Below are 27273 nucleotides of genomic sequence, written 5' to 3'. Positions count from 1 at the left end.
CTTGTGAACTCCTTAGACTTATGGATTAGTTCTAAGTTAGTGAAATAATCAATGTTGCACCAAGCTATATATTGCACTTAATTAAACATTTTAAGAGAAAGGCCCTAACTGCTAGTTCAGCCACTCAACTTGGTAAGAGCTCAGTTGCTAGACAACAGTAATCCTGGTGCTGGCACTTAAATAACACTCTTACACTCTTCTAATATAGCCCTTTTACTGTAATTATATATAGCAATATATTACATTTTGAGTGGTGAGATGGAAATTTTGTCATAAATGTTTCCCCAGCCAGTAGTTCTGGTTTATTAAATTGCTAATAGTTGTCTTCTAGAAGGAGAAACAAACATGCCCCGAGAAAGAAAAGAAATTATTTCAAAGATCAGTATTACTTAAGCACTTGTTTCATGCTTACAGCAGACTGGAGTTAGAAGTAATTGGAAAGTGTACTTATATTGCAAGTGACAGACCAAGAGGAAAAAGCTTGCACCAAAAAATTGTGTCCTGAATTTCCTTGGTGCCTCAAGGTCATGACTTGCCTGAAAATGCACAAATTCTTTATACAATAATGATGGAATATAATATTAATGCAAGGATTAAACTTGATTTTAGTTTCCCAAAGGAAATGCATGGGAAAAAATCTCTATCATGAGAACTCTACACACTATATTTAAAATACAACATAGTTATTTTCTTTGAGCATTAATGACAACCCATTAAAAGAAATTAAGAGAAAATCTCTTTCCAATGGGACGTTTATATTCTCATACTGCTACAATGTGAAGTAGTTTATGTTTGCAAAAACCCAGAAATAGGAATGTGATCCTTCTGTAGATTTTGAATTTCCCCTGACCTTTGAATTGTACCGTTGTTATTTCATTCATATGAAGTAAGCGCACCAAAAGTTACCTAGGTAGTGATACAAAGAATTTTACAACTATCTTATTTTCTGATTAAATTGTAGATGCCTTTTAATCAAAGTAAATAAAACAAGCCCAGAAAAAAAAAAAAAAGGAAAAAAAGAGAAAACAACAACAACAACAACAACACAATCAAACAAACAAAAACAGAAAAAACCTTCAGGAACATCTATCATTCATCAATTATTTTTGTCTGATCTTTCTTATATCTAATTATTGTATTTATTACATAAAATATTTATTTTTGCTCTAAATAGCTCTATCCTTCAGATTACATGTTTTAGACAATTTCAAATTATTAGCATCATCTGGCTTCTTATTTCACTACTCCCTGTCTTGTGTTTTATGTAGGAAAAAGTACAATTATAGAATAAGAGAGAAATGTGAAGAGGCAGATGATTTGAAATAAGATAAATATTTATTAATCTTTAATAGTGAAACAGAAAGAAAAAAACATGTTTTCGGACAAGTGAGCAGAAAGAAAGCTAGTGAAGATACTTCTAGCAAGGCATCCTGTGATCTGCTAAACTTTCTCTCTCTTAAAATATATGATTTCTATATGAATAAATTATTCCTGAGACAAATAATGCATAAACTTTACTACCACGACTTCTTCATTTTGATGCATGTTCAGCTACTTCTTGGCTTTATTATTTTTGCAATTGGACATACTGTAGATTGTATCCAAATGGAAAAATAATCTTTTTCAGATTTAAAGTTTTAAAAACTTCTCAGGATTAGTCTGTCTCTGTATAAATTTCTGGTTTCAGAGTAGTATTAATATAATTCTGTTAATATAAATAAATTAATATAATATATTGATATAATTATTATAATTCTGAAAACTGGATAGTAAGAAATTATAAGAAATGTTACATAAAGAAATTAGTGTCTCCATTTGTAAATACTAATTTGAAAAAAATTCTTTGAAGAAATAGCTTTATTTCATTTCTTCTGTCCTCTCCATCACCACATTCTCTAGGTGAGGATCAAAACTAATTTTTAATTTTACCCTGGTTTATGGATTCAGTTAATACTGCACTTGAGGAATAGATAGGTCAATTTTGAAGAATTGAATCAGTTAAAATTCTTCAAAGTATGGATGCCAAATTAGATTTAGATGCAGAGCGTGTGCTGGGAGGCTGGTTTCCTCTCATAAGTCCTTTATATCTTCTTGTCATGAGATCATTCTGTGCCTCCCCTTAAAGGGCATGATCCCTGCTAGGGAGAGGGGGAAGGAAAGCAAAAATGTGACAAGATTATAAGCATAGAAGCAGCACTGTTTCCACTTTGCAAAATTATCAAAGAAATAAAAACAATTTATTCGCATTCGCCAAAAGTATTATTGGGTTTCAAAAGTGAGAGAAATAGCTGTAAAATGGTCTCATTTTTCTGGTGAATTATGTAAATGATTTAGTATCAATTTCAATTTATTTTGCTCATTTTCATCAGATGAAAATTTGGCCCTGAGTATCTTTGAACCACTATTTTGATAGAGAAAAATAAATAGAAAATTAATTAAACGTTTAGCTTAAGCTTACACTGGTCTAATTCTTCTTGCAGTCCTGCAAAATGAGTTTTACATTTCTATTCAGCTTCAGAAGGATTTTTGACCACTTTGTCTAGAAAATATCATTACTGAAGCTTTATTAGGAACTGTAACCTTTGAAATAGTTTTCTTTTTAAAATACCATCCTCCAATTTCATAATGCATTTTGATTTGTTCCATAAATGTCTTTGATATTTCTCTTAGAGCAGATGAAGATAGACAGAGAACTAACCACTTCAACTCAATTTATTTTAAAATCTTAAGTAAACATCAACATTTATCTTAGAAAGGAATCAATTTTGATTAATAACTATATTTGAGAAGATGCAGTTTTTCAATATGTATTTTTTGCTATTAGATCCAGCTAATCAATATGTGAATTACCTGCCTGGTTGTTTAAAAGAACAAGAGTTTGTCATAAATTTCATGGACTGTAGCTGGATCTGTAGCTGGATTACATGGACTGTAGCTGGAAAGTCTGTCACGAGTCTGTGTGGTCCCCTGGTAATCTTCCTTTCTCCTGTTTCCTTTCTTCCTGTTTCCTTTCTCACACATTTACATCTGTTTTAACTCAGAACCCAAATCCAAATGAAACTGGTAAAAGCAGATGAAGGATAAAGTTAGGATTAAGAGGTTAGAATCTGCTTAGTACTTCTGAATTGAGATTTAAGATGTGATCTCTGTGACATAGTCTGTCAGTCTGGTCTCATGACCTCCTGCCCAAAAGTAGTGTAGCATCCCTGTTAATTTTCCTGTTCTGACATACCTTTGAGGACAAGACCAAGCTGTTACAGTGGCAGAGTTTGAAGATCTCATTTAACTCCAACTCCAGGATCAGCTGTCCAGGTGACATACACCTAGGGGTGGTTTTATCATTCGATAGATTTAGTTACTTCTGCAAAGAAAATATGCCTCGATGGATAAGGAGACAGGTTTTCAAGAACTATCTTGTGGTATAATTCCTTTTTATTAACCGGAGATGTGTGAACTGTATTTGTATTTTTTAGCTAGTAAAAAATACTCCAAAGGTATGACTGAAGGCATGTGATTGTCTCCTCTTTGTGGCCTTGCCTTGAAATATTCTATTCCCACATGACAAATATTGTGATATTTTTGTGGTTATTCATTTATTAGTATGTCTGAGGAACAAAAAAGGTTTATACAGTGTTTTATGGAAAATTACATTTTTATGACGAACTGGCCTCTAGCAAACAGCTTTCATTCTTCACTCTAGAGAGGAAACTGAGGATGAGGTCTTCTTTATACTATCCCTGTCACAGCTCATGTTACCATGCACTCTCCAGCTGTAAACAGAGCAGATGAAGTGTTCTGATTGTGTAAATTAACTTATTTGGCCTGAGCAGAAGCATTTACCCAAGATCAGGACAGGGAAGGCAAGGTAAGGGGCAATGCTATGGCCAAAATCTTGGGAATTCCTAGCACAATGAAGGAGCCAGGGACTGGAAGCCCCTGCAGGACATCTTGAGCCTTAAATATCAACCAGGTGATACGACAGGCTTCTGCAGTGTAGTTATTCTGCCACTCATATGGACAGCTCCTGCTGAAACTTGGGAATTACAGACTGTTACTCTTTGCATATTTTAGTTTTATTCCCATCAGTTTCAGTTACTGTTCATATCTCTGCCATTATTTTGTTTGCTTGCTTTCCTGCTTGCATTTCAACGCATTTTTCAGAGCTGCTTCATTTTGCTGGAAAGAAGACCTTACTGTTACTCAGAAAAAGGAGGAATGCATTTATAGTCACAATGTTATTTTGATATAAAGATAAGGATGGCCCATGGTGGTGGTCCAAAACTCTGTAAAGGTGATGGCAGCAATTAAGGAGAGCACACACATCACAGAATACAGACCCAGCAAACACTAGATGCTACTGTATGAAAGTGTATCATTCAGCTCTCCATAGGGATTGCTATTTGTTTGTCAACCCAGGTGGCTGTGATGTCTGTCTTTTCCCATTCCAGATGATTTACCAGGAAAATTGATTATGCATTATGTAGCTGAAGCCAATTATCTGTCTTGTTGTCATGTTGTCTCTGCCTTGTCCCTCTTAATTTACTACTTCTTTTTTAATACTTAATTTGTAACTTCCTTTGGAAAGAAAATGTATCTTTTTGCACTTTCACACAGTAGGATGAAATACTAGACCTTGAAGTAGGGTTTCAATTGCAAATTTATAAAAATTACTTAATACAAAATATATTTTTTTCTTTACATGAAATGTTATAGCATAAGTATTGAAGGGAAAGTTTTATTATTTTCACTTGGATCAGCAAAAGACAATGCTTAGTATATTTGACCTCAATGAGAAATTGTTTCAAGTATTGTTTTGCTGAGGGCAAAAATTTCCAAAGCTCTGTAGGCATGGGATGATATATTTGGGTTTATCAATATTTTAAAACTACATGAAAGTAACAAATTTCTGTGTCAAGTTTTGATAGTTTAGTTCTTTTCCCTTCAAATAAGTTAAATAAATAGTGGACTTCTAAGCCTGACTGACTTTTGAAAGAGACATCTAAAATCATTACACTGGGCATTTCTGGTTGCTGGAGGGGAATGCATAGGTTGAAGTCAGCTTAAACCTGCTTCTATCTTTGAAATTACTTTTGCTATTTGCTCAGTATTTATAATTGTTGGGTTGAGCCATCTATACAGCTCCCCCATGCTGATCTGTCTGGCTCAGGAAAATAAGGCTTTCTGTTTTTTTACGGGAGTCCATCTACACAACAAGTTGACCCTCAACTGACACAACCATTTATCTTCAGTAATGGCCACTCACTTACTGGTCCCCTTAGTGTTGAGGTAAATTCCTATATGATAGCTGTGGCTACTTCCAGAATTATTTTTTAAGCTTCATGGGTTTATCATCCTTGTCTCTCTTCTCTGAGCTTTATTTCATGGTAGAAATTCATTGATCAATCACACAGAATTTGCAATATTGCAAATTACAGCAAATATTCTCAGAAGAACAAAAACGTGTTAAGCAATTTGTTACATGCATTTCTCCCTGTTTTCTTAACATGTCGAGTTAACCACATTCAGATAATAAAGATGAGGTTTCTAAAATTCACAGTTTTGGTCAAGTCTTCTGGAATACAGAAGACCTAATACGGAAATTTCATCAACAGATAAAATTATGATACTGCACAGAGTAAGGGTGAAGAAGGTGTCAGTCATATGAATGATTCTGTCCATTACCTCATTAGTTCCCTGATAACCAAAAGAAAGGTCTGCTTTTAAATGTTTTATAAAGATATCTATGAAATACTATTCAATTATTACACAGGAGGTCTTCAGAGAATAATTTAAAAGAAATTTAATTAACTTTTAATTTTTAAGTAAAAACTGGGATATGTGTAAGTTCCTAGGCATGTTATCTGAAGATCCAGTGAACAGTGCATGCACGTATGTTCATACAGTTTACATAAGTTATACAATAACAGACAAAATTTTTAAAATCATGTTGAATAGCACGCTGAGGCAAAAGAGAAAATAAAACTTTATGCAAAGTTCAACATGATCAGAGGGAGGGATGTTTTCAAATATTTTATTTGAAAATAAAATACAGTTATAGGCTTGCATGTCTGTGTATATAAAGTGCAAAGATAGAAAACTTTTTTTATGCCCTCTGTTTTTGCAAAATTTCCTCATTTGTTTCTCACGCCTGAAAAAGTGGGGGCTTTTGAGCTGAGAAGGTGTTTTGTTATGTTTGCAGTGCTTTAGAGTTTGATTTGTTTGGAGTTTGGGTAGAGGAAGGGGTTGAGGTTTTTTTCATGAAGATCTAAGGGGGCAATTAACACTGAAATGCTGTATTTTAATTATTTTAGTCTCTCTCTCTCTCTCTTTTTTTTTTTTTTTTTTTTTTTTTTTTTTTTTTGCCATTGAACGCAGGTGGAAAAAAACTGCAAAATTTAAAGAATTTAAGTACATAGGTTTCTTGGGGTATAAGACATATATATTTCTCTTTAAATAAAAATTACTTTCTCATAACATTGTGAATAAAATTTTAAATAATAAGGGCTGGAAATTTAGGACAAGACACAGCTTTATATAATATTGAAAACCAATTGATTCGAAAACAATGAGAAGGAAAAGAGGTGCTGCAAGGTGTTATCTTCAGTTCTGTGACATGAACTGATTTTCTTGAATGCCACTAGTGCTAAAATAAATGACTACCTACATAAATATCTTTAGGACTTTTAGGAATATGATGGTTACACACTAAATATAGTGCAGGCAGCAAGCCTTTTGGCACACCAAGTCAGATTTCCAGTTCATCAAGCAGGTTGAGACACTACAGGGTGCTCTGCCCAAGTTTATTGAATCATTAATTACCTTTAAAAACTGGTTTAACACCCAGGGAGGGATTTTTCCTACCAGATTACCCACAGACAGTTTACAGATAAACTGAGATAGCTGTGGTATGTGTGAGAGAGCTGAAACTGGGCTGAGTTGTAGGTGCATGGCTGCAGCTGAGACTGTGTTTTATGGGCAGCTAGGATGTAGATGTCAAGACTCTCTGGAGCCTTCTCCAGAGACTACTTTGTTTCTTATTCCTGGGATTCTTTCATTTCCCCTTGTCACAGTCTCTTGTCAAACAATACAAATTTACAAGTACTAAGCAAGGTGTCTGCCTGAAACAGACACAACCCACATATTTCAGCTGTATACACTAAATATATTCTAGACAACTATCTTTTTGTGATGACAAAGATTTTAGGGCTTCAGAGAAGATTATGTCTGTATGTAGCCTTCCCCACGAGACTAGACGGCTGCTGAAGGTAAAGGAAGAGTCTTGACTCTCTGACTTCGGGGGGAATAGTTCTGCTTTTATTCTTATGTCCTGCTCAGCTTTGGAGACCTTCCCGATGGAGAGCAGAGGCCAGAGAGTGCTGGCCCCTCCCCTGCCGTGGCTTTTTTCCCCCAGGGGGCAGGGCCATAGGCGAGACCCAGAGGCCTTGCCCAATCAGTGTTCAGTGGGAGGAAACAAGATTAGGTTACATCTCAGTGAGGGGGATGGGCACTGCTGGGCAGGGACAGATAGAAAAGAACATTACAAATATAAACCCAATTAATGCATTACAACATTTCCCCTTTTCTTATTAAATTAAGAAGGAGGAAGGCTCGGTTCATGGGGGATGCTCAGAGTTTGGACCTTGAGTACCTTTAAAGTTACAAAAGAAAAATGACCTTTAGTGCAAACTGTTTAGAAAGACACTGTCAAGGAATAATGTAATTAGAGAAGGTTCGGCGCTTTCTCCTCCTCCAGGCAGCACTGGCCACTTGTGGGCCCTCTGCAGGGGGTTTTGCAGTTTTAGGGATGAAGGGTTTCACCCACTCAGCTGGCACCCACTTGAGATCTGGGGGAGTGGACACATAGGCGTACCCACGACCCCAGGTGACCTGATCATGAGGACTTTTTGTTTCTCTGGTCGCCGGATCCTTTACTATCGTAACTGGTGACTTTTACTGAAAGGCAGAACTGGTTAGAGCAGGATTATTTAGTTTAACATTTACATTTTCTAGTTTCTTTGAAAAATTCCCTTTAGCCCTTTGAGACCCCCATTGTCCCGAAAGTCCAGAAATGGCTTCTTCAAAGGGCATTGAGTTGCCCAATGTCCAGCCTGATCGCTGGACAAGGAGACACATTGTTCCTCTCTTGGGCGGTGGCCATGGCACACGAAGCACAGGAAGCACGGTGTCTGCAGCAGCAGCTTTTTGTGGTGGCTTGACTCTGGAACTGTGGTTTGGATGAGCTCTTATGAAGGGAATCTTCCTGGCACACACCTGGAACATGTCATGTAAAGCTGGAGCTGGTTCTGTGGATAGGCTGAGGCTAGCTGCCTTGCAATGTTCATCTGCATCAGCCAGAGCCAACTCCTCCAGGACCTGTTCCTGGGTTCCCTTATTCTTAGCCTGTCACTCGATAGCTCATGTTAAACATTCCACAAATATTACTAAAAGTTCTGATGGAAGCTGCTTTGTTTTACTATAAGGCTGGAAAGACTTATTGGGCTGGGTTGCTAATTGAATGGCAGAAAAGTCGGGATCACTCCCAGCTTCCAGGTTCCCGGCTACCCCTCCCCTCCCCCCGCTCTGGGGCACGGGAACTGGGACCGTGGGCGGGGAACCTGTGGGAACCAGGTTCTGATGGAAGCTGCTTTGTTTTACTATAAGGTTGGAAAGACTTATCGGGCTGGGTTGCTAATTGAATGGCAGAAAAGTAGGGATCACTCCCTGCTTCTGGGTTCCTGGCTCCCTGCCCCGACATCGCCGCAGACCCCAGGCGCCCCTACGCAGCCCATGAAGCCTGGCCCAGCGGCACCGCGTGGTCAGGGCGCACTGAGGACAGTCCACCCCGGTTTACAGCGGCGCCGGGGGCCGGCGGGCCCAGCCCCCGCACCCCCGTGCGAAATGCCAAGCTGCAGGGTCACCGCCACCCTGCGCCCCGACCCACCCCCCTCTGGGGCGCTGGAACAGGGACTGTGGGTGGGGGAAGCATGGGAACCAGGGCCAGGGAGGGGCTGGAGGCTTGAGTCACACGAGGATGAGTCAGAGGGCAGAGGTTTGAGGGTAGGGGACAGAGTCAGAGGAGAGGGTGGTGTCGAAGTGAATGAGGGACAGACAAAGGGCTCCTCATGGCTCAGGAGCACGTGGCTTCAGCCATTTTGGACAAAGGAATCCTCTTTATCTTGTGACCCCCCCCCACCCAGGGATTACCGAGATGGGAGTTTTGAGCACTCGGACTGCCTGCAAAGGTACAAGCTGGGAAAAATTCACAAAGAACTGGCCTTTTTTCATTTTTATTTTGCTCTTGCAATGCAAACTTAATTTTTAAGCTATAAAAAGCAAAATTCACATCTTCTTTATTGTTTGAGGAGCCAGATTCAACTATTTTTTTTGTTATAGCCTCCCAGAATTCTGGGGAGCTTATTTGCTCTAATGATAAGTGTGGAAACTGAGAAAATAAACACAGGGTAAATTTTTTAAGCTGTTTCTTTGAACAATGGGTCTCGCCATTATTCAAGGTATATAAAATGTAATAATAGCCTCTTTTGTGGGGAGCAGACAATCTTGCACCCATTTTTGGCTCAGATTTTGAGTTTCTGTGTTCTCCCTATTGTGACCGAGAAACTGAAAAGAAAAAAAACTTGCTGGAGAGAAAAAAAAGCCAAAAGGGGTTCCACCCCCACCAAGGCTGCCGAAATAAGCGTGCTATCTCTAAAGCACTTTGAAGGTTCACTCTGAAAGCAAAACCTTGCCCGACAGAGAAAAAATGTTTTTCCCTTAGAAAACCGAAAGTAATACTCACCAAAATTCCAGCGTTTCTTTCTTTTCTTTCCCAACCACTCCTTTTACCTAGAGACCCCTCTTTGGTGCATAAAGAGTTTTCAGTCTCTGATCCTAGGGTCATCTTTCCACAAGCATGTGGCTGTCCTTAGGCAGCTTGCCAGTCATGGGCTTTTTTGCAGCACTCCGATGGGATTTTTGAGTCCAAGGAAGAAAACTGCAGCCGTGGCCTGTAGAGTCCTGTATCTGGAGACTCCACAGTGAATGCCAAGCCTGACGGGTCTGTCTCTGTGTGGGTTTCCTCAGCCACGTGCTCTCTGAGTGGTTCTTCCAGCTTTTTGGGAACCTTTTGTGGCTTCAAGCCCCAGTTCGGGCACCAGTTGTAGCCTTCCCAACAAGACTAGATGGCCGCCGAAGGTAAAGGAAGAGTCTTGACTCTCTGACTTCAGGGGGAATAGTTCTGCTTTTATTCTTATGTCTTGCTCAGCTTTGGAGACCCTCCCGATGGAGAGCTGAGTCCAGAGAGTGCTGGCCCCTCCCCTGCCGTGGCTTTTTCCCCCAGGGGGCAAGGCCATAGGCGAGACCCAGAGGCCTCGCCCAATCAGTGTTCAGTGGGAGGAAACAAGATTAGGTTACATCTCAGTGAGAGGGATGGGCACTGCTGGGCAGGGACAGATAGAAAAGGACAAATTTATTACAAATATAAACCCAATTAATGCATTGCAACATCTGTAAATCAATATTTGTGAAGTATAGCATGTTTTCTGTAATTAGCAGTTTTCTTTACTACACTTAATTAAGTAGTGGAAAAGCACATACATTCCCTAGAGAATTGAGAACTAGTGTGGTATCATTTTCTGTAGTATTTATGTGACTATTATAGTCTAAGTCTAGCTTTTTATGAGATTTAAACATAGCTGGTGAGAGTATTTAATAGTCTGTATGTGTGCATTTGTGATTGTGCATGAATTTCCCTAAAATACTACCTTAGAAAGATAATTTTTTTATTTTCTATCTCCTTCATATAACTTCGTTATATCTAGTGGTGGTAGCTGCAATCCTAAATAGAACTTTCCTGAGCAGAAGAGCTCAAATTTGTCACATATACTCTGACCTGAACATTATCATGTGTGTTTATTTAGTTATCAATAGACACAATGTAGTAAAAGGGGACAGATGCTACATTGAATTGGTAGTAACGTGGTAGAATAATGAACTTCAAACAGAAACAGCAGCTCTGCAGCACCTCAAAGGCAAATAGAGTTGTTTGAAGCATAGTTTTTGTTTAGAGCACTAGGCCTGCATCAGCAAATATGATTTAGTTTTCAAAGTGACAGTCACACTTCAAACATGCCTGACTGTTTCTGAAGTATGTGTGTGAAGATTAGGTAGCAAACACAGTCTTGTAGTAAATATTTTAAATAGAACTTTAAAAAATAAATAAATCTCTGTGTTTGTCAATTTCTGATTTTTCCTTCTCACAGAGAAACATGGATAGTGTTAGGTGGAGTCATGTAAATTATATGAAAAATGAACAAAACTTACTTGTAGTTCATTTATTGTGAAATGTTTATGTGAGATGATCATACACCCTCATGGGTAGGTCTGGCAAATCATGCAACAAAACTCATGGATGTGCATGCATTTGTCATCAGAACAGATAACTCACTACTGCTTAGAAGTGGCCAGTTTCGGGGTACTGTTCTTCTGTAAGTCATACTGTTCCCCTGCATTGCGCAGGCACTGTCAATGCCTGAAGGACTAAAGAACAAGACGTGGACAAAGATGCATGAATTGCCCGGGCTCTGAGCAGACTCTGCCTCTGGACCACCTGCCTGTCCAGTGGGTAGCTAAGGAATGTATTGCTAATGAGGCTGTATTTTGGTGTGAATATCATATTTACTGAACACGGTCACTGTGTGCTAGAGAGCTAGAGAGCTCTTGATTAGCAGTGTTTTTTCTTATGTGTTGAACTCCTGCTTTGTTATGATCTGCTTATTAAGAGATACCTCTGCTCAAATTTAAGTGCAAACAAGATCATGTTCCGAAGCAAATGATACAGATTTTATTAAACAGTAAATGTGAGTGAGAGAGATAGAAATGGGAGGGGAGAAGGGGACAGCAGAGAGAGAAAGAGAGTTGAAAAACCTCAAAGTGTTTTATATCAACTACCCTGTAGTCAAAAAAAAAAAAAAAAAAAAAAAAAAAAAAAAAAAAAAAAAAAAAACCACAAAACCAGTGTCTGAATGTTAACATAATGTTAAGATGTTTATTATTCCTTTATTTCCAAAAAAGGCACAGACGTTAATAAGATCTTTGTTGCTTATGCAATTTTTAATGCAGAATACACCATTCCTTAATTTGGTTTTCTTGGCATCTATAACTACAGTGTATCTTTTTCCTCAGGACAAAGTCTATGACAGTAATTACCAATTCATTATATTTCCTGATGAACATCTGTGACTATCTTGTTTTCACCACTGAAGTTTTAAAATTTTATTGCAATAGTATAAACAAAATGAAAGATTGCTGGGTTTTTGTTGTTGTTTGTTTGTTTGTTTTGGGGGGTTTTGTTTGTTTGTTAGAATCTAATGTAATTAATATTCTGATGTCTGGACATTATTCAAAATAATAGGATTAAGAATGTTTGCACTTTTTTCATCCTCCTTTTATTCTATAGTCTTACCCTGAGTAAATTAATGAAAAAATTGGAAACTGGAAAACAGTATTAAATTATTTAATATTAATTGTTTGGTATAAATTCTGAAAGGGTAAAAATTTAATTTATTGTGGAAGGAAGGTTGGGTTCTTAGTCAGAACAGGGCACTTGTTGGCCTATTAATAATAAATGAATGTGTGATCATGGATAAAATTTACCCAGTCAATGCTGAGAAAGCAGAGAAGGAGACAACTGTCAGGACAGTTACACAAAATGAGAGAGAAGAAAAGGTCAAGCTGTATTTTGTCAAGTTTGCCTGGAAGGAAACAACAAGTTGCTCAGGGGAGAAGCAAATTGAAGCTAGGAAGGTAAAGAGTTTGGAAAGTGAGTCAGGGATGCTAAAAAGCAACTAGGCTAGGAACCTGGAATGGGCACCAGAAAAAGCTGCACATTCCTTATCCATCATTACAATAGAAGACCTATTCTGTTTACTGGTAAGTATATGTTGCTTCTTTTAGTGACCCTTCATATATCTTAGGGCTATGTACTGACCTCAGTCTGCCTTATAATGAGGGTTGTATGTGTGCACTGATGTGCTGAAGCTATTGTACAGTCTGTAAAGCACTTCAATAATCTGCATATTGTCCAGGCTTGGTTTTTTTAATAACTATGTATTATTTTAAATTTGGGAGGGGAAAAAAAAAAAAAAAGTTGGATGGTAAGAATAAAATCAGACTCTCTGCTAGTAATGGGAGTTTGTAGTCTTGTATTTCAATGAAGCAATTTATTTTGTGCTTATTCTACTGCTCTGTGACCATTTCATGTCTTTAATAATTAAATATCTGGAAAAAGATATAACTGATTAATTAGACTAAAATAAATCCCATTTTCCATAAAATTATTTTTAAATTAGTCATAGTCTGTAATTTTAGAGCATATTTTGCTCTTTTTATTTCTTGATAGATGAAAAATTTTCCAACTGTGGAGGTGTAAATTCTCATCAGTTTTTATGCAGTACAATATCTAAACAATAAGGCATATTGGAATAAATGTCTTTTATGCTAAAATACGTCACTTGAAATGATGATGTGCTGTGCTCTGCAACATAGCTATATCTGCAAATTATGTACTTTTAGAAAAAGTGAATATTAATATCTGTAAAACAAAGGCATTAATTGTTAAATGGAAAAAAAAGCCAATGGTGTAATTCCCCTTATTATATAGCTGACTCATTCCATACTACAGTAGCATGATTTAAGGAAAAAATCCCTACAGTCACAACTAATGACACTTTCATCCCACTTCTGGAAAGTGTGCTACCACAATGTTGCACATGAGTATTACTTCTGCAAAGAACAGTCCAGTGTGTATAGTAAAACATTCTGAATACACATTGTAAGCCAGTCTGCTGTTTCATCCTACACTGTACATAAGATAATGAGCTTTTAAAGTCAGATACCTGAATTACAAATTCAGCTTTATTATGTTTATGGATGTTTATATGAGTGTTATTTTATCCCATCCCTTTTCAGTACTAGTCCAACAGATGTTTAAGTTGCTTATAGACCCTCTGTGCCTCAGTGTTCCCATCAGTCAGGAGCAAAGCACTAAAGACACAATTAGTGTTATTTGAAAGTAACAGGGTGTGTTATTGTCATTCATTGTGATATATATTCCAAACCAAACCAATCTAGTTTACATGATCTGCAAGACGAGAGACCTTTAAATTTTCAATCTGCCTTTTTTATGGGGAAAGAGGAAAGACTTTAAGTTTATTGTTGTTCATAAATATGGGAGAATGACTTGTTTGATATCATTGGATTTGCTACATTTTAACAAAAAACCTAAAACTTATTAAAGAGCAATATAATTATTAAAATATCTGCTTTTTTTAATGGGTGGAGACTGTCAAGTCCTTTGAAGCCTCAAGCTTTATGGCATGATACTAAGGATTACAAATAAATAACATTGAATTTTTCTCATCTACTCTCTTGTGCTTGAGACAGTTTTTTAAGCTTTTGTCAACTCACATCTCTTATCATAATCTGAAGAGTCTCACAGGTCACAGGAGATTCTAGATTAAAAAAGAAGAAAAATATTTTGTTCATTTCATTATGCTTTTTCCCTCCTTTTTGTTCTCTTTTATTGTTACTGTAAGTGTTTTAACAGACCAATACCTGCTGGGTGCATATTATTCTTCAGAAAGCACAAAGTTTAGAGATCAGTACACAACAGATAATGCAGAGCAACAAATCTAAATTATTTAAATAGAGGAATTGGGAAAATATTAATAAACCAACAGATTGCATACTTTATTTAGCAGTTTTTCATAAAAAAAAAAAAAAAAAAAAAAAAAAAAAAAAAAAAAAAAAGGTCTGAAGAAGCCAGGACTGCCAAATGGGCACTTTTTAGCTGGTGTCATAAAATTTGCACTTTTACATGACAATTTTTCAAGCTAATTTGGGAAATAATGGAAAAGAGATTTGTGTTTGGCTGTGTGGTACTGATTAGAGACATATACATGGATAAATGTGGTTATATTGCTAAAATCATATGAATTATACTCATATTATTGTAGCCTTAGATTCAAGTGAAAACTATCATTGCATTTCTGTGCTCATATCTTCTGTCTGTAATGTCAGATTCTTCCTGAAGTAATACTTGTGGGAAAATCTTTGCCAGAAACTGAGCCATTGCCATAATACTCATTTTGTTGTGGAGATTCTCTTCGACTTCAAGAATCTGGTGGAATTAATCTTTATAGGGAAAGTGGAGTAGCAAAATTAGGCAGATTACATCATAAGTCCTGACAGTGGTTTGTTATTTCCATTATCTTTGAATTTTCCATTATCTAGAATGCCTGTCATTCAACTGACATATAAACAAATGCATTTAAAACTTCTTTCTGACTGAATTTCAAAATATAATTCTGAATACTGTGGTAGTCTTATTCTAAAAAATAATGAAAGTAACATGATACAGCTGGTGAATTTAGGTGACATTTTTATAAAATTCAGGTTACATAGTTCACAAAGCTACACCAAAATATTTATATCCATAGCCATTCAATAAGCTTGAATGATCTTAATCAGATATATATATTTTATCTAGCATAATCCTCAGTTCTCTATTATTTTGGGTTCTTTCTAGAAACAAGTTTTTGGGGGGGTTTTGTTTGTTTTTTCAGGTACTGAAAGGATATTTGCATGTTTTTCTGTTTGCCCAAAAAAGCATTTATGTCTCTCTTACTCTGGGAACACAGTTATCAGAGTAAATTACTTATTCACAGTAGTAGGCCATGCACAGGGAGACAACTAGTTTGAGATGATTTCTTCTACCCAGAAGGGGATGGCTGAATAAATAAATATTTTCAAGACTTAGTTTAAAATCTGATGTAGATTCAACTGGCTATTTAAGGAAGGAATTCTTCTTGATGGAAAGCTATGTAACAGTTCTGCATTTGTCAAATTTTGTGTTCAGTGAATGTACTGGAATTACTAATTCTTATAGATGTTTACATGGGCTCTGCGCCTCTAAAATGTTTTTTTCTTTCTTCCAAGAGCATTGACTGTGTGCTTCTGTGTGGATAAATGGCTACACATTTCAAAACTTCAGTCACTGCCCACATTTTGGGGAAAAAAAAATTAAAAATGGGGTCTCAAGTTCACTGTGTTACTGAATGTGACGGTTTTCATCCCAGCTGGAGATGAAACACCACAGAGCCACTAAAACAACCTCCCCTCTGTCACTCCCCCACCCTGGTGGAATGGGGAGGAGAATTGAAGTAAAATTTGTTTGTTGAACAAGAACAGTTTAATATGTGAGAATAATGTAAAATGCAATAATAATGGTTAACAGGAATAAGAATAAGAATAAGAATAAGAATAAGAATAAGAATAACAATAACAATAACAATAACAATAACAATAACAATAACAACAATAAGATAATATTAATGAAAATGATTATAATAATAATAAAAGTAGAATAAGAATAAGGGGAAAAAGAAGTGATGCACAATGCAGGTACTCACTACACACTGACCGATATCAGCCTCCCCTTCCTGAACCCAGACCAGCCACCCTTTCAACAACTGCCCCCAGTTTTCATACTGGGCTTGACATTCTGTGGTGTCTCTTTGGTCAGTTCAGGTCACCTGTTCCAGCTGTGCTCCTCCCTGGTTTTTTTCATATGCTTCTCACTGTCTGAGCATGAGAAAAGGAAAGAAATTGGTTCTTGATTTAGGATTAACACAATTTAGCTGAAAATCAAAACATCAGCATATTAGGAATACCATTCTCATTCCAAATCCCGAACACAGCACTGTAACAGCTACTGCAAAGACATTAACTCTATCCTAGCTGAAACGAGGACACTCAGTTCTCTCTCTTTCATAAAAGAAATCTAGTTGTCATCTTAGAATAATCAAATAGTAGTTGGAAAAGACTCTAAAATCATTGAGTCCATTTCTCAACCCAGCACTGCCAGGTCCACCACTAAATCATGTCCCTAAGTGCCACATTCACATATTTTTTTGAACACTTCCAGCAAGGTTGATTCCACCACTTCTCTGCTTAGTTTGTTTCCTAACATCCAGTCTATATCTCCCCTGGTGCAGCTCTTCGTCTTCCTTTGTCAATTAATGGAACTCTCAGGTTGTGACACTTAAGCTTACTTCCCACATTTTAGATGTCTTGCAGATCACTAAGCAACCTAAACCAGTGCTGGTAATTCCAGCACTGATCCCTTGATCCTCTTCCAGCAGTTCTTACAGAGACATTAATTGTGTTTCAAATTGTTTCTGTAAATGTCTCTATAAGAACTGCTGGAAGAGCCACTGTCTGTAAAGGATTATTCCCTATCTGTGTAAGTGTGGTCTGAGTCAGAGTAACACTCAGTTCCATATTAAAGCCAAAGTAGTTCAACATGACGTGGCCAGCCCACATCATCTGGTGGCCAATTTTTTTTGAAGAGGTGGTAAAAAAATAAATTCCAGTGCCTAAAAAATGTGGATAACAGAGACAATCAATTTTGCTTATATTAGTGGAGAAGTAGAGAAAACACTCTACACAAACATCATAGTGCAAACTACTCTGATATTTTTCAGAGACTAATTCAGAGACCACTCTACAGTTTTTAAAGTTTGCTTGTATGTATATCAAAATTTTTGTCCTGAGATCCAAACAGATTTCACTTTTTTTAGCCAGGTCCTGTTATAATACAGCATTTCAGGGTACATGTCCAACCTAAAACTTTTGTGCAAATGAACTCTCATTTTGAGCAGTAATGTAACAATGAATGCTTTAGACAACTGACACCAAACCCCCTTGTTTAAATCGCGGAATCATGGAATCATTGAATGACCTGAATTGGAAGGGAACCTAAAGATCACTTAGTTCCAACCCCCCTACCATGGGCAGAACACCTTTCACCAGACCAGGTTTCTGTAACCCCCATCCAGCCTGGCCTTGAACACTACCAGGGATGGAGAAAATCTTCCACTCAGCCTAGTTTAGAATCAAGGAGAATTTATAACTTCTTTGTAGCAAGAAGATATATAGTGAATTATGTTCAGAATTTTTTTGTATTTTGTTCTGTTAATAAGAGTAAGCAAGGATGAAGTCTCTGTTCTATCAAAATTGCTAAAATAAATCCTTGGTCATTTAAAAGGCATGAAGAATTTCCAAGAACATTTCCAGTGACAGAATAATAAGAAAGGAAAGAAGATACCTTTTTTTTTTCCTCCCCTCACATACAAATGGATTGGAAGAAAACTTAATACATAACAGGTTAAAACTCAGAGGGAACTTCAGTAGATAATTATTTCCTGTGTTAAATGAATTACATCTAAATTTGTAGGAGAGCAAAGATTGACATAGCTTGTGTTGAATGTAAAATAGAAATTAAAGCCCTGCCATTCTTTTTCCATGAAGAGACCAGTTCACTCACTCATTCCTGAGATGAACTGTGGTTCAATGATGGCAAATCCAGAGGAGGAGATTTTAAGCTGAATCTCCTCAGTGTCTCCAAAACGAAATTTTGTTTGTTTTTAATTTAGTTTTTGTTATTACTGTCACAAAATGTCTACTTTATTTCACTATTTTTTGTGGGGATGATGAGAGACTGCTTTCATTTCAGCTCATTTGGGACTGGATCATATTCTGAAAAGCTGAGCATCAGAGATATGAGATCTCATCATTTCTGTGGCATACCCTCAACTTGGAGACTATTTATGTATGTTTTATGTGTATTCGGTCATAAAAAATAAACCTTGCAGGCCTTTCCTGGGAGCAACAAACAGTGAAAGCAGAATTTCTTGAGCCTGCCCCTAGAGGCAGAAATTTAATGGTAAGAGAGCTGTAGCATTCCTCTCCTGCCCTGTGCTGCTGCCAGCACATCTGGCAGCACTGCCAGCCTTCCTGTCCTGATGGCATCCCACTCTCTCAGGCACCCATCAGCCTCTGCTCCAAATGTATTTCAGCTGCTTCACCAGGAAAATCCTTGAATTTTGCTTATTGGCAACTCCTAGTGGTCCTTTTAGTGCCTACAAATTTTTGTCCAGTTGGCTTTCAAGGCTTAATTTCATAGGCCAAGTGTCAGGAGGAAAAGACAAGCAGCAGTTAAGACAGGCTCTGAGATTATGTTTATTCAGATGGGGAAAACAATGCTCTTTCAGATTTTTTGTCCTGAAACAAAATTGCAAACATCTTGATGTCATGATATAGTATAAAACCAGTGCAATCAACTGAATAATCTTCATAGAGTTTTAATTCACTTCAGTTCTTAATTAGTTTTACTGCCATACAGCTTCTATATGAGCTTTAAGAGTGCAGTTGTTCCTGTCAACTCCTATTAGTTATGCAACAGATATTACCTTCAGGGCTCCCAAAGTATGACTGTCATGGTCACTGACTATGCAAGATTTCTGCTACAAATAGTAATTCCAGATGACAGTATTCCCTTGATCCCTGTATATATATACACGAGAGAATTGCATGAGCGGAGGTCATTATCATCACATGTCATTTATTACATAACTGGGTGTTATGTTAAAACAAAAATATGCTTTGTTTGGCATAGCACCTGTGTGAAAAAAAGTTTCCTGGAGCATTGGTTTCAGGGGTGTTATTTTTAAAATAAGTTGTACATATAGTTTTGGAAGTATTATTTGGAAGTTGTGAGGTTTTATCCTAGTTACTAATTTATGAAAACAGACATGTGATGGAAATAATAATTTGTAAAGCTCTGGTGAAAACTCCGGCTACTTTGAGACTTTCCCTGTAAAAGGCTTATGATGTAAACACAAAGAATAAAGCCCTCTTTCTGACATCCTTCAACTCAGAGAATTCCAAGCTCTTGATGAATGAGCAGTCTCTAGTACTTCAGATGAAGTTGGCCACTTGAGCTCCAGACATATGAAGAAGTGACGGCTTTTTGTAAGTGCTTGCACTGCAGGTATGTCAAAAGCACTGAGAAATTTCAGAGAGCAGCAGCAGCAACTGAATAATTAATATGCTTGAAAGGAAAATGTTGGCCACTCAAGTAACAAAGTCTAAAACACCGGGCACAGGTATCCCAGCTAAGGTAGGTGCTAATAGATGTTATGAATATAAGCTGAAAGTATTTGGAAGCTGAAACAACATTACATTAGGTATGGGACTCTCTGAGAACAGAATTTTGAGTAATGATTTGCTTAGGAAAAACACACAGATTACCAGGCAAAATTACCCTAAGAATAAACTCCATGCTGTTCAGCAAACTAGTACAAACTTCATTCCTTTGTTATTTCAGATTATTTTGACCAAAGCACTAGGAATTGTACTGGGAGCAGGCTTGCTTTGGCACAGCAGAGATGTGCAATGTGATAAACGTATCTTTTTTTATTTGCAAGGAAAGCAGCAAATGCAGGTTACCAGACTGGTTTGCCTTACTGTAGTGCACTCAAACTGTAAGTCACCAGTTGACATTTGTTTTCCTTACCACCACCTGTCACCAATCCGGATGCCCAAGCGTATGCCAAAATGTCTATTTTAATTCCAGCTGAAACAATACCAAGAAATGAGACAATATAAACAACAACAACATACTCCATAGATTACACTAGAAGTTTATTCTGTGAGACTCTGAAAGTGTTATAGACACTAATCCATGTTTATATAAATTAGTAATACAGGCTCCACCCTTCTCTACACTTCTCCGTGTAGAGAAGTATGTGTTTATGTGTGGTTTTGTGAGTCAAGATTCTGATTCAATGTAAGTTGAGATCATTAGCTCTCAATTAACTATGATTTTTCATTCAGTATGTAACATTACTTATAACCATAAGGACAAGAGATAAAAAAAAAAAAAAATCTGAACAGAATAACACTGCTGGACTTGTAGCTTCTGAATCCTAGTTTAAGACCTACAGGCAGAAGCTTTAATGATACTTTTGAAAAGCAAGGGAGGAGTGTCACAATATAAATCTCATTTTCAAAACTAAGCTAAGGGGTTTAACATCAAAGTATACTGTGGGGGTTCTTTTGAGAGAACAGGCAAAAGTCAATGGCAAAAGGCAGTCTGCTCTTTCTCCAGGGGGGGCAATCAGGGCTTTATTTGGATTCCAGCCCCTTTAGCTCCTTCCCCATCCCTGTCTCATAGTGAAAGAGGCTGTCTCATCTCCATCCCAGGGCGTTTACCCAGGGGGCAGGGCCTAGAGGCCGGGACAAGCCACTACCCAATCAGGGACAAGGTGGGAGTGGAACAGAGTTGGGTTACATTCCAGTGTGGGAAGATGGGCAGGGTGTAGCAGGGACCAACCACGTGATGCAGTTTCCAGGGAATAGGAGGAACATTACAAAGCCCAATATAAAAATGAAATACCATATAAACCAAATTAATGCACTGCAACACTATACTGTGTAGCCTTAAATGTACCTGACCACTGGGATGTAAAAAGCAAATACTGATTAGTAGGAAGGGCACAAAACATCATTATATGGTTCATGTCATCAACAGTCAGTGTCTAAAACAAAATCCTTTGAGGATATCAGAACAACACTCTCTTTCTTACCATGCAGTTTGCATGGAGGTCTACTGTGCTTCCAGTTCCACTGCTGAAAAATGGGGGGAAAAAAAAAAAAAAAAAAAAAAAAAAAGGCCCCCTAAGTTACATGTTTCCATAATAGCGCTTGAAATTTATTTGAATTTTTTTTAATATATAATACTATATACTGTTAACTATTTAAAAACTTGACTAGAACAGAATGGGACTAGGAATACCCACCAGATTTCTGTTGAACAACTGTTTATTTCAGATAAAAGCTGCTTTCTGCAGCTTGAGGAGAAGCAGTAAAACAAGCCCTTTTGAGATAATTGCTTGCTTTTGCCTTAAATAAGTAGATTTAGTCTCATCTTCATCCTACTGGCTGAGAAGATAAACCACCTGGACATTTTTTTTTTTTTTTTCTTGAACTGCTTTCTCTTGGAGTGCAGTTTAACTGCTTGATTGTGGGCTGGTGGGCTCTTGTACACTGTTCTGTACAAATTAAAATTAACCTAGTATTTAAAAACACGTATACATCTTTGTTAAACAGCAATGTTGTTCAAGAATTTCCTTTTTCTTTTTTCCTCAAAATATGATCACAAATCTTAAAGGCTTTTCATCCTTTACCTTATTGTGTTTGTGAGATATGTAGCATCTTTTTGCTATAATGGATAAAATTAACCACTACTACAGTTAAGTATTTCTTACGCCTGTCAAAATAAACACATATGGAGTGAAACCTTTTCCTTATTGAAATCAATGATAACTCTATGACTGCCCTTTGTACAGACAAAAATTTATGTGTGTTGTTGAAGAGTTACAACAATGGTAAAATTCAACACATTTAAATTGAAGTTTTGAAAACTAAAAGATGTTTTCAGAATACCTAGTTGTTGCATGCATAAAACTTAACATCAGGAGCAGCTTAAAACTTGGTTTCATTTTTTAGTGTTAATTCATAGGAAGTTCATTCCAACTAAAAAATATTGTTCTGAGTCATCACAGCCTGTCATAATGGCTGAATAAATTTTAATGGTTAACTTCAATATCAAGTATTTTTTTCACAACTCATGTATTACTCATGTTAATATGATATTAGGTAGATTTTTATTTCTGAATACCTTAACTTTTTTCTCACATGGCATATTGCAAATGCTGCCTTATGAAGTGGCAAGAATCCTCCTAAGTGGCTATGTTGAGATGAACCTCCTTATGTGTGAAATGTGTCTCTGCTGCTATGAATTTGGCCAGTTCTGTTCTTCTGGTGTCCTTTTTGATAGCTTATGTATAGGAGATGTTGCCATCATTTTATATATTCTTTTGTTTCTAAACTTAAATCAGTAGTTACCTTTTATTAGCCATGTCTAGACTTGAAATGATTTTGGAAGATGCTGAAGCTTACATATGCTATTTTAGTTTGTCTTGATGATTTCTAAATATGATTTAAATCCTTAAACTCCAGAATGCACATGCATTTGGTTATCTTAGTGCTTACATCTTGAGTAACTTCATATATAATTTTATTCTACAGGAATTTGCTGCACTGACAAAAGAATTAAATGCATGCAGGGAGCAGCTGCTTGAAAAAGAGGAAGAGATTTCAGAACTAAAAGCTGAAAGAAACAACACAAGAGTAAGTATACTTTTCTGGATTTCATGTGTGTGTAAACTTACATATAAATTTAGATCTTCATTTGTATGAATAAGACAAAATCCAGCATTTTCATGGGTAAAGGAGATATATCTTTTTAAATGTCTTTTTAAAGCAAGGGACTCCTGCAGCCTTCCAAGCCTGAGTAGCATGCACATATCCTCACCTCTTATCAAGGCAAAAGGCAAGGTTATAACAGACAACCAGTTTTGCCTTGTGCCTTGGATTTGATCTGAGTAAGGATGAGATGAAGGCTGCCACATATACTACAGGAAGTCTGTTGTTTAGTCTACGTGCAGCCTTGTGACCCTTGAAGTAAATGTCATTTGCCATACAGCTGAGCAGGAGCAAGATTTAATCTTGAAATTTATCATATTCTGCTTCATTCAGAAGATTGTTCTGTTGTGTTCTGTCTGGGAACAAGAATATGATACAGCACCTTCTGAAAATTCTCAAATGATGGACAGAATTATTTTCAGAATAAAACATTTGCACATAAAAGTGTCTGGGCAAAGGTAGAATTGATCTAGAAACACAAGAGGGTAGCAGAGGAGACTTTATGGTGTTTGTGGAAAGGTGTGAGAAAAGAGATAGAGTAGTCCCAGATCAGGTGGGAGTCAGGCTGACAGTGAACATACAAAATAGATCTCAGAGGCTGAACACCAAGTCTGATTTCTCATATCCATATTTTGTTCTGTGACCTGTGCAACTTTTTCTGTTTTCCTATTCTTAATAAACTAATAGCACTTTGGATGCTCAGCTAACATCTCTTCTTTGTCAGCTAATTTGCATTTTGAAAAGAATCTAACAATACATAGTTATAGTCATAATCTGCCAAAAGACCTGAGAGAAGGCCCCTTTCTCCCTGCTTTCTTCTTCCCATCTTCCTGCTCTTCCAGCCAGAGAGTGCCATAGAGTTCAGAAATTCAGGGGAGGATAGATGAAACAGAAGCCTACAGAGAGACAAAGTTGACCCATCTACCTCTTTCCTGGACATTCAGGAGATGCTACCATTACACACAAAGTTCTTAAAGGTGATGGGTTTGGAAAATCTTATGGGAAATGTAGGTGGGACCTACTTTTTCTCCCATTAATTAATTAATAAAATAATTTTGAGAAACATGTAGGAATTGCAATGCATTTTCCAGGTTTAGCAAATCATGTCAGCTGAAGAAAAGTCTTAAGACTTTCTATAGCTACTTAAATTATCTCCTACATGTGTATTATTTTAGTATTTAATAAAAAAAATGCTTTATGCATTTCACTCCAAAGTCCACTGAATGCCAGCCTTAGTGTGTTAAAACTGCAGTGCACCAATACCTACTGTGGGTCTGATATAAGGAGTGCAGACTAACAAAAATTCCAAGACAGCCTAGTAACCAAAGATAGTCACTTGCCAAAGTACTGTGATGCAAAAGGAAGATGACTCAACTGCAAGTCATCTCCCAAGTCATAATTATCTCTGTCATAGGCAGTTTCTTTGCAGAACAAGAAGCTTAAAGATCATCCATTCTTGTGTTTCTTGTGCTACATAAAGAAAAATCAGTAAGAAGATTTTCTAGGAGAACTGATATCAACAAATGGGAGTTACAGTGTGTCTAAGTATCCTTGAAGTTCTTGCAGTTAAAATTAGTAAATGCTAACAGTGTGTTTCCAAAATTATGATGAAGCTAGAAATCAAAATCTTTAGGTTATTGTTGCTTGTCTCTATTGGAGCCGCTGGCTCCGTTTCGCCCAGGCTTACTTGAGACTGAGACAAGACAGGAAAACTCCCCTGGGTCCTAAAAACCTGGGGACCGGTGAAGGGGCATTTCCCTTTATCACAAGAGAGACCCTGTCTGTGGTGGAGGAAAGGAGTCAGACTTGGTGAGAGGGCAGTCCAAGGTCTTTATTCCAGTCTTTATCCCATCCTGTTTGGATGTCTGCCCCAGTTCAGCTGCTCTTGCCAAGTCCTGGCCCGGCCTTTCAGTCCGTGCTTATATACAGGGGAGGGGCTAAAGGAGGGGACAAACCAACACCCAATGAGGGATAAGGTGAGAGTGGAACAGGGTTGGAGGAACATTTAAAGAAGCCAATGGGGAACATAAAGGGAGTAACCTCCTCGGCTCTCGCCCTATCATTCAGTGTCCTTACCCGAACTCTCCAGAAGCTGGGAGGAACAGCTGAATGACAAACAGGGCCCGTAGGAGGGGACTGGGAGGAGTGACAGGGAAGAGGGATAGGGACAAACCTTGGAATAAAACACTTTCCAGGAGAACAGGGGAGTACAGGGCAAACCATTATAACACAAAACCCAATATAAAAATAAGTAACATAAAATACAGTGTGAAAAAAATGCAAAGCAAACAGGTTATGAAAAAATATAGGGAATGCAAGAAAACAAGGGGTTCAAATATTAATGGAGAAGGAGAGAGAAAAAATTCAGAGACACGCCTTACCCTGACCTCTAGCATTTTCATTAAAAAGTTATTACCCTGTCATGTTGCATTTATGTTCTTGTCAGGGTTTAAACTACCATATACTACAATATATCTCAGAGTTGGCTGTAACACTCATGCTGTCTTCTATAGGGACACTCCTTTGATAGGGAAAGATGAGCATTTTAGTTGCGAAGCTGTTGTTTTCAGCACACAACTCAATGATGTGCTAGTGATTAGATTTCCAGCAGCTTCATTGGGAGCCATTGCCTATAAAGAGGCACTTTCACAAACTGAGATATATGGTGTTATTAATGCAAAACAGCAGTAGTATTTTGTAAGAAAAAAAATGTACTCCAAAATGTTTCTATTAACTTAGCAAGGATTCTAATAAAATAATAATATTTGGAGGACCACTGATACGCTTTCACAGTGTGAAAATTAAATGTCCAACTAATGCATCTTTTGTCCATCCCTCTAATGTTCTCACTTAAGCCAGCCCTAGCTTGGCTACATTAATGAGGCTCACCTGGCACCCCAGGACATACTCATGCATAACCACACATAGTGGAACTACACATGAGAACCACTTTGTCTCAAGTAACACTTCCTGCTGCTTTTAAATGAAGATGCTCAGTTCTGAATTGCAGTTTCTGTTGTTTTTTTGTTTGTTTGTTTGTTTTGTTTGTTTTTTGTTTTGTTTTGTTTTGTTTTGTTTTTTGGTGTTTTTTTTTTTTTTTTTTTTTGGTTTTTTTGTTTTTTGTTTTTTTTTTTTAATTGCAATCTTTTATCTCCTTGGGGTGATAGCAAAAAAGATATTGTTTGATTTGCCCTTCTTCAAACTGTCTATCAGCAGAAAGAAATGAAAGTGGCAATTCTGTCAGGTCCTCAGTACATACCAGCCTTCCCTGTCCCCTCTACATTTTCAGTTATGCCTAACTGGCAGTATTTTATTTACTCTAGACCCACACCTTTCTGTTTCTTTATTTTATGGCAACAGCCTCACATAGTTTTTGTGCATCACATAAACAAACAAAACACAAAATTGATTCCACATCCTGATTTCCCACTCTATGCCAAGCTGTAGCAGTAGACCTTGATGGTAACAGAGAGAGACCATGATGGAATTATGATAGTTAACTTTTTCTGACATATTACAGTAGAAATATTTTCATGTTAACAACAAAGCTGGCAATTTAATCTATCAGCACGCGAGGCAAAATAGAAAGCGTGGGAGTGTGTGGTACCACACACTGACTGTGTGGTATTGCTGACTGGAAGACAGATAGGTTCTCTCTGGCAGACCATGGTATGGGACTTGAATGGTTTATGAAACATCTTCAATTATGCACTGCAGTATCATTATACCTATAGATCAGAACTTAAGCCTATATTTTATGATTCAAATTCTCTTCTTCCATGTTGGGAAACTCTGAGAATATATCTTAAAGTATGGTTTTACCTATTTTAGGTTATTTTCTCATAGGTCCTTTTAATTAAATCAATTTCATAGGTGCTGAAAATTAATCAGGTATACTCTATTTCTTTTTTAAACATGAGGAGTTCTTACGGTCTAAAAACACTGTACACATGAAAATAAGTATATCTGTCTCCTAAAGTTCTGCAAATGGCAAAACATTAATTCAATAATATAAGTAACAGTATATATCGTTGCCTCAATATTAACTATCTTGTAGATTCATGTGTCTCTTCTTTCAAGAAAAAAAACTTCTGTCAGAAAGTAGTG

At 37.1% G+C, this 27273-nt stretch overlaps 1 protein-coding gene across 1 annotated transcript in view; it reads left to right on the top strand.

The window, feature by feature from the left end:
• PPFIA2 (PTPRF interacting protein alpha 2) overlaps positions 1-27273 on the top strand; it is a 335304-nt gene that overhangs the window by 180648 nt on the left and 127383 nt on the right. Inside the window, 1 exon segment of the mRNA XM_058420262.1 lies at positions 22990-23091. Coding sequence (XP_058276245.1) covers positions 22990-23091 — 102 coding nt within the window.

The sequence above is a fragment of the Hirundo rustica genome, chromosome 4 (genome assembly GCF_015227805.2).
Source record: "Hirundo rustica isolate bHirRus1 chromosome 4, bHirRus1.pri.v3, whole genome shotgun sequence".
Classification (NCBI taxonomy): Eukaryota; Metazoa; Chordata; class Aves; order Passeriformes; family Hirundinidae; genus Hirundo; species Hirundo rustica.
Note: the sequence above shows the minus strand (reverse complement) of the source record. Positions and strands in the feature narration are given on the sequence as shown.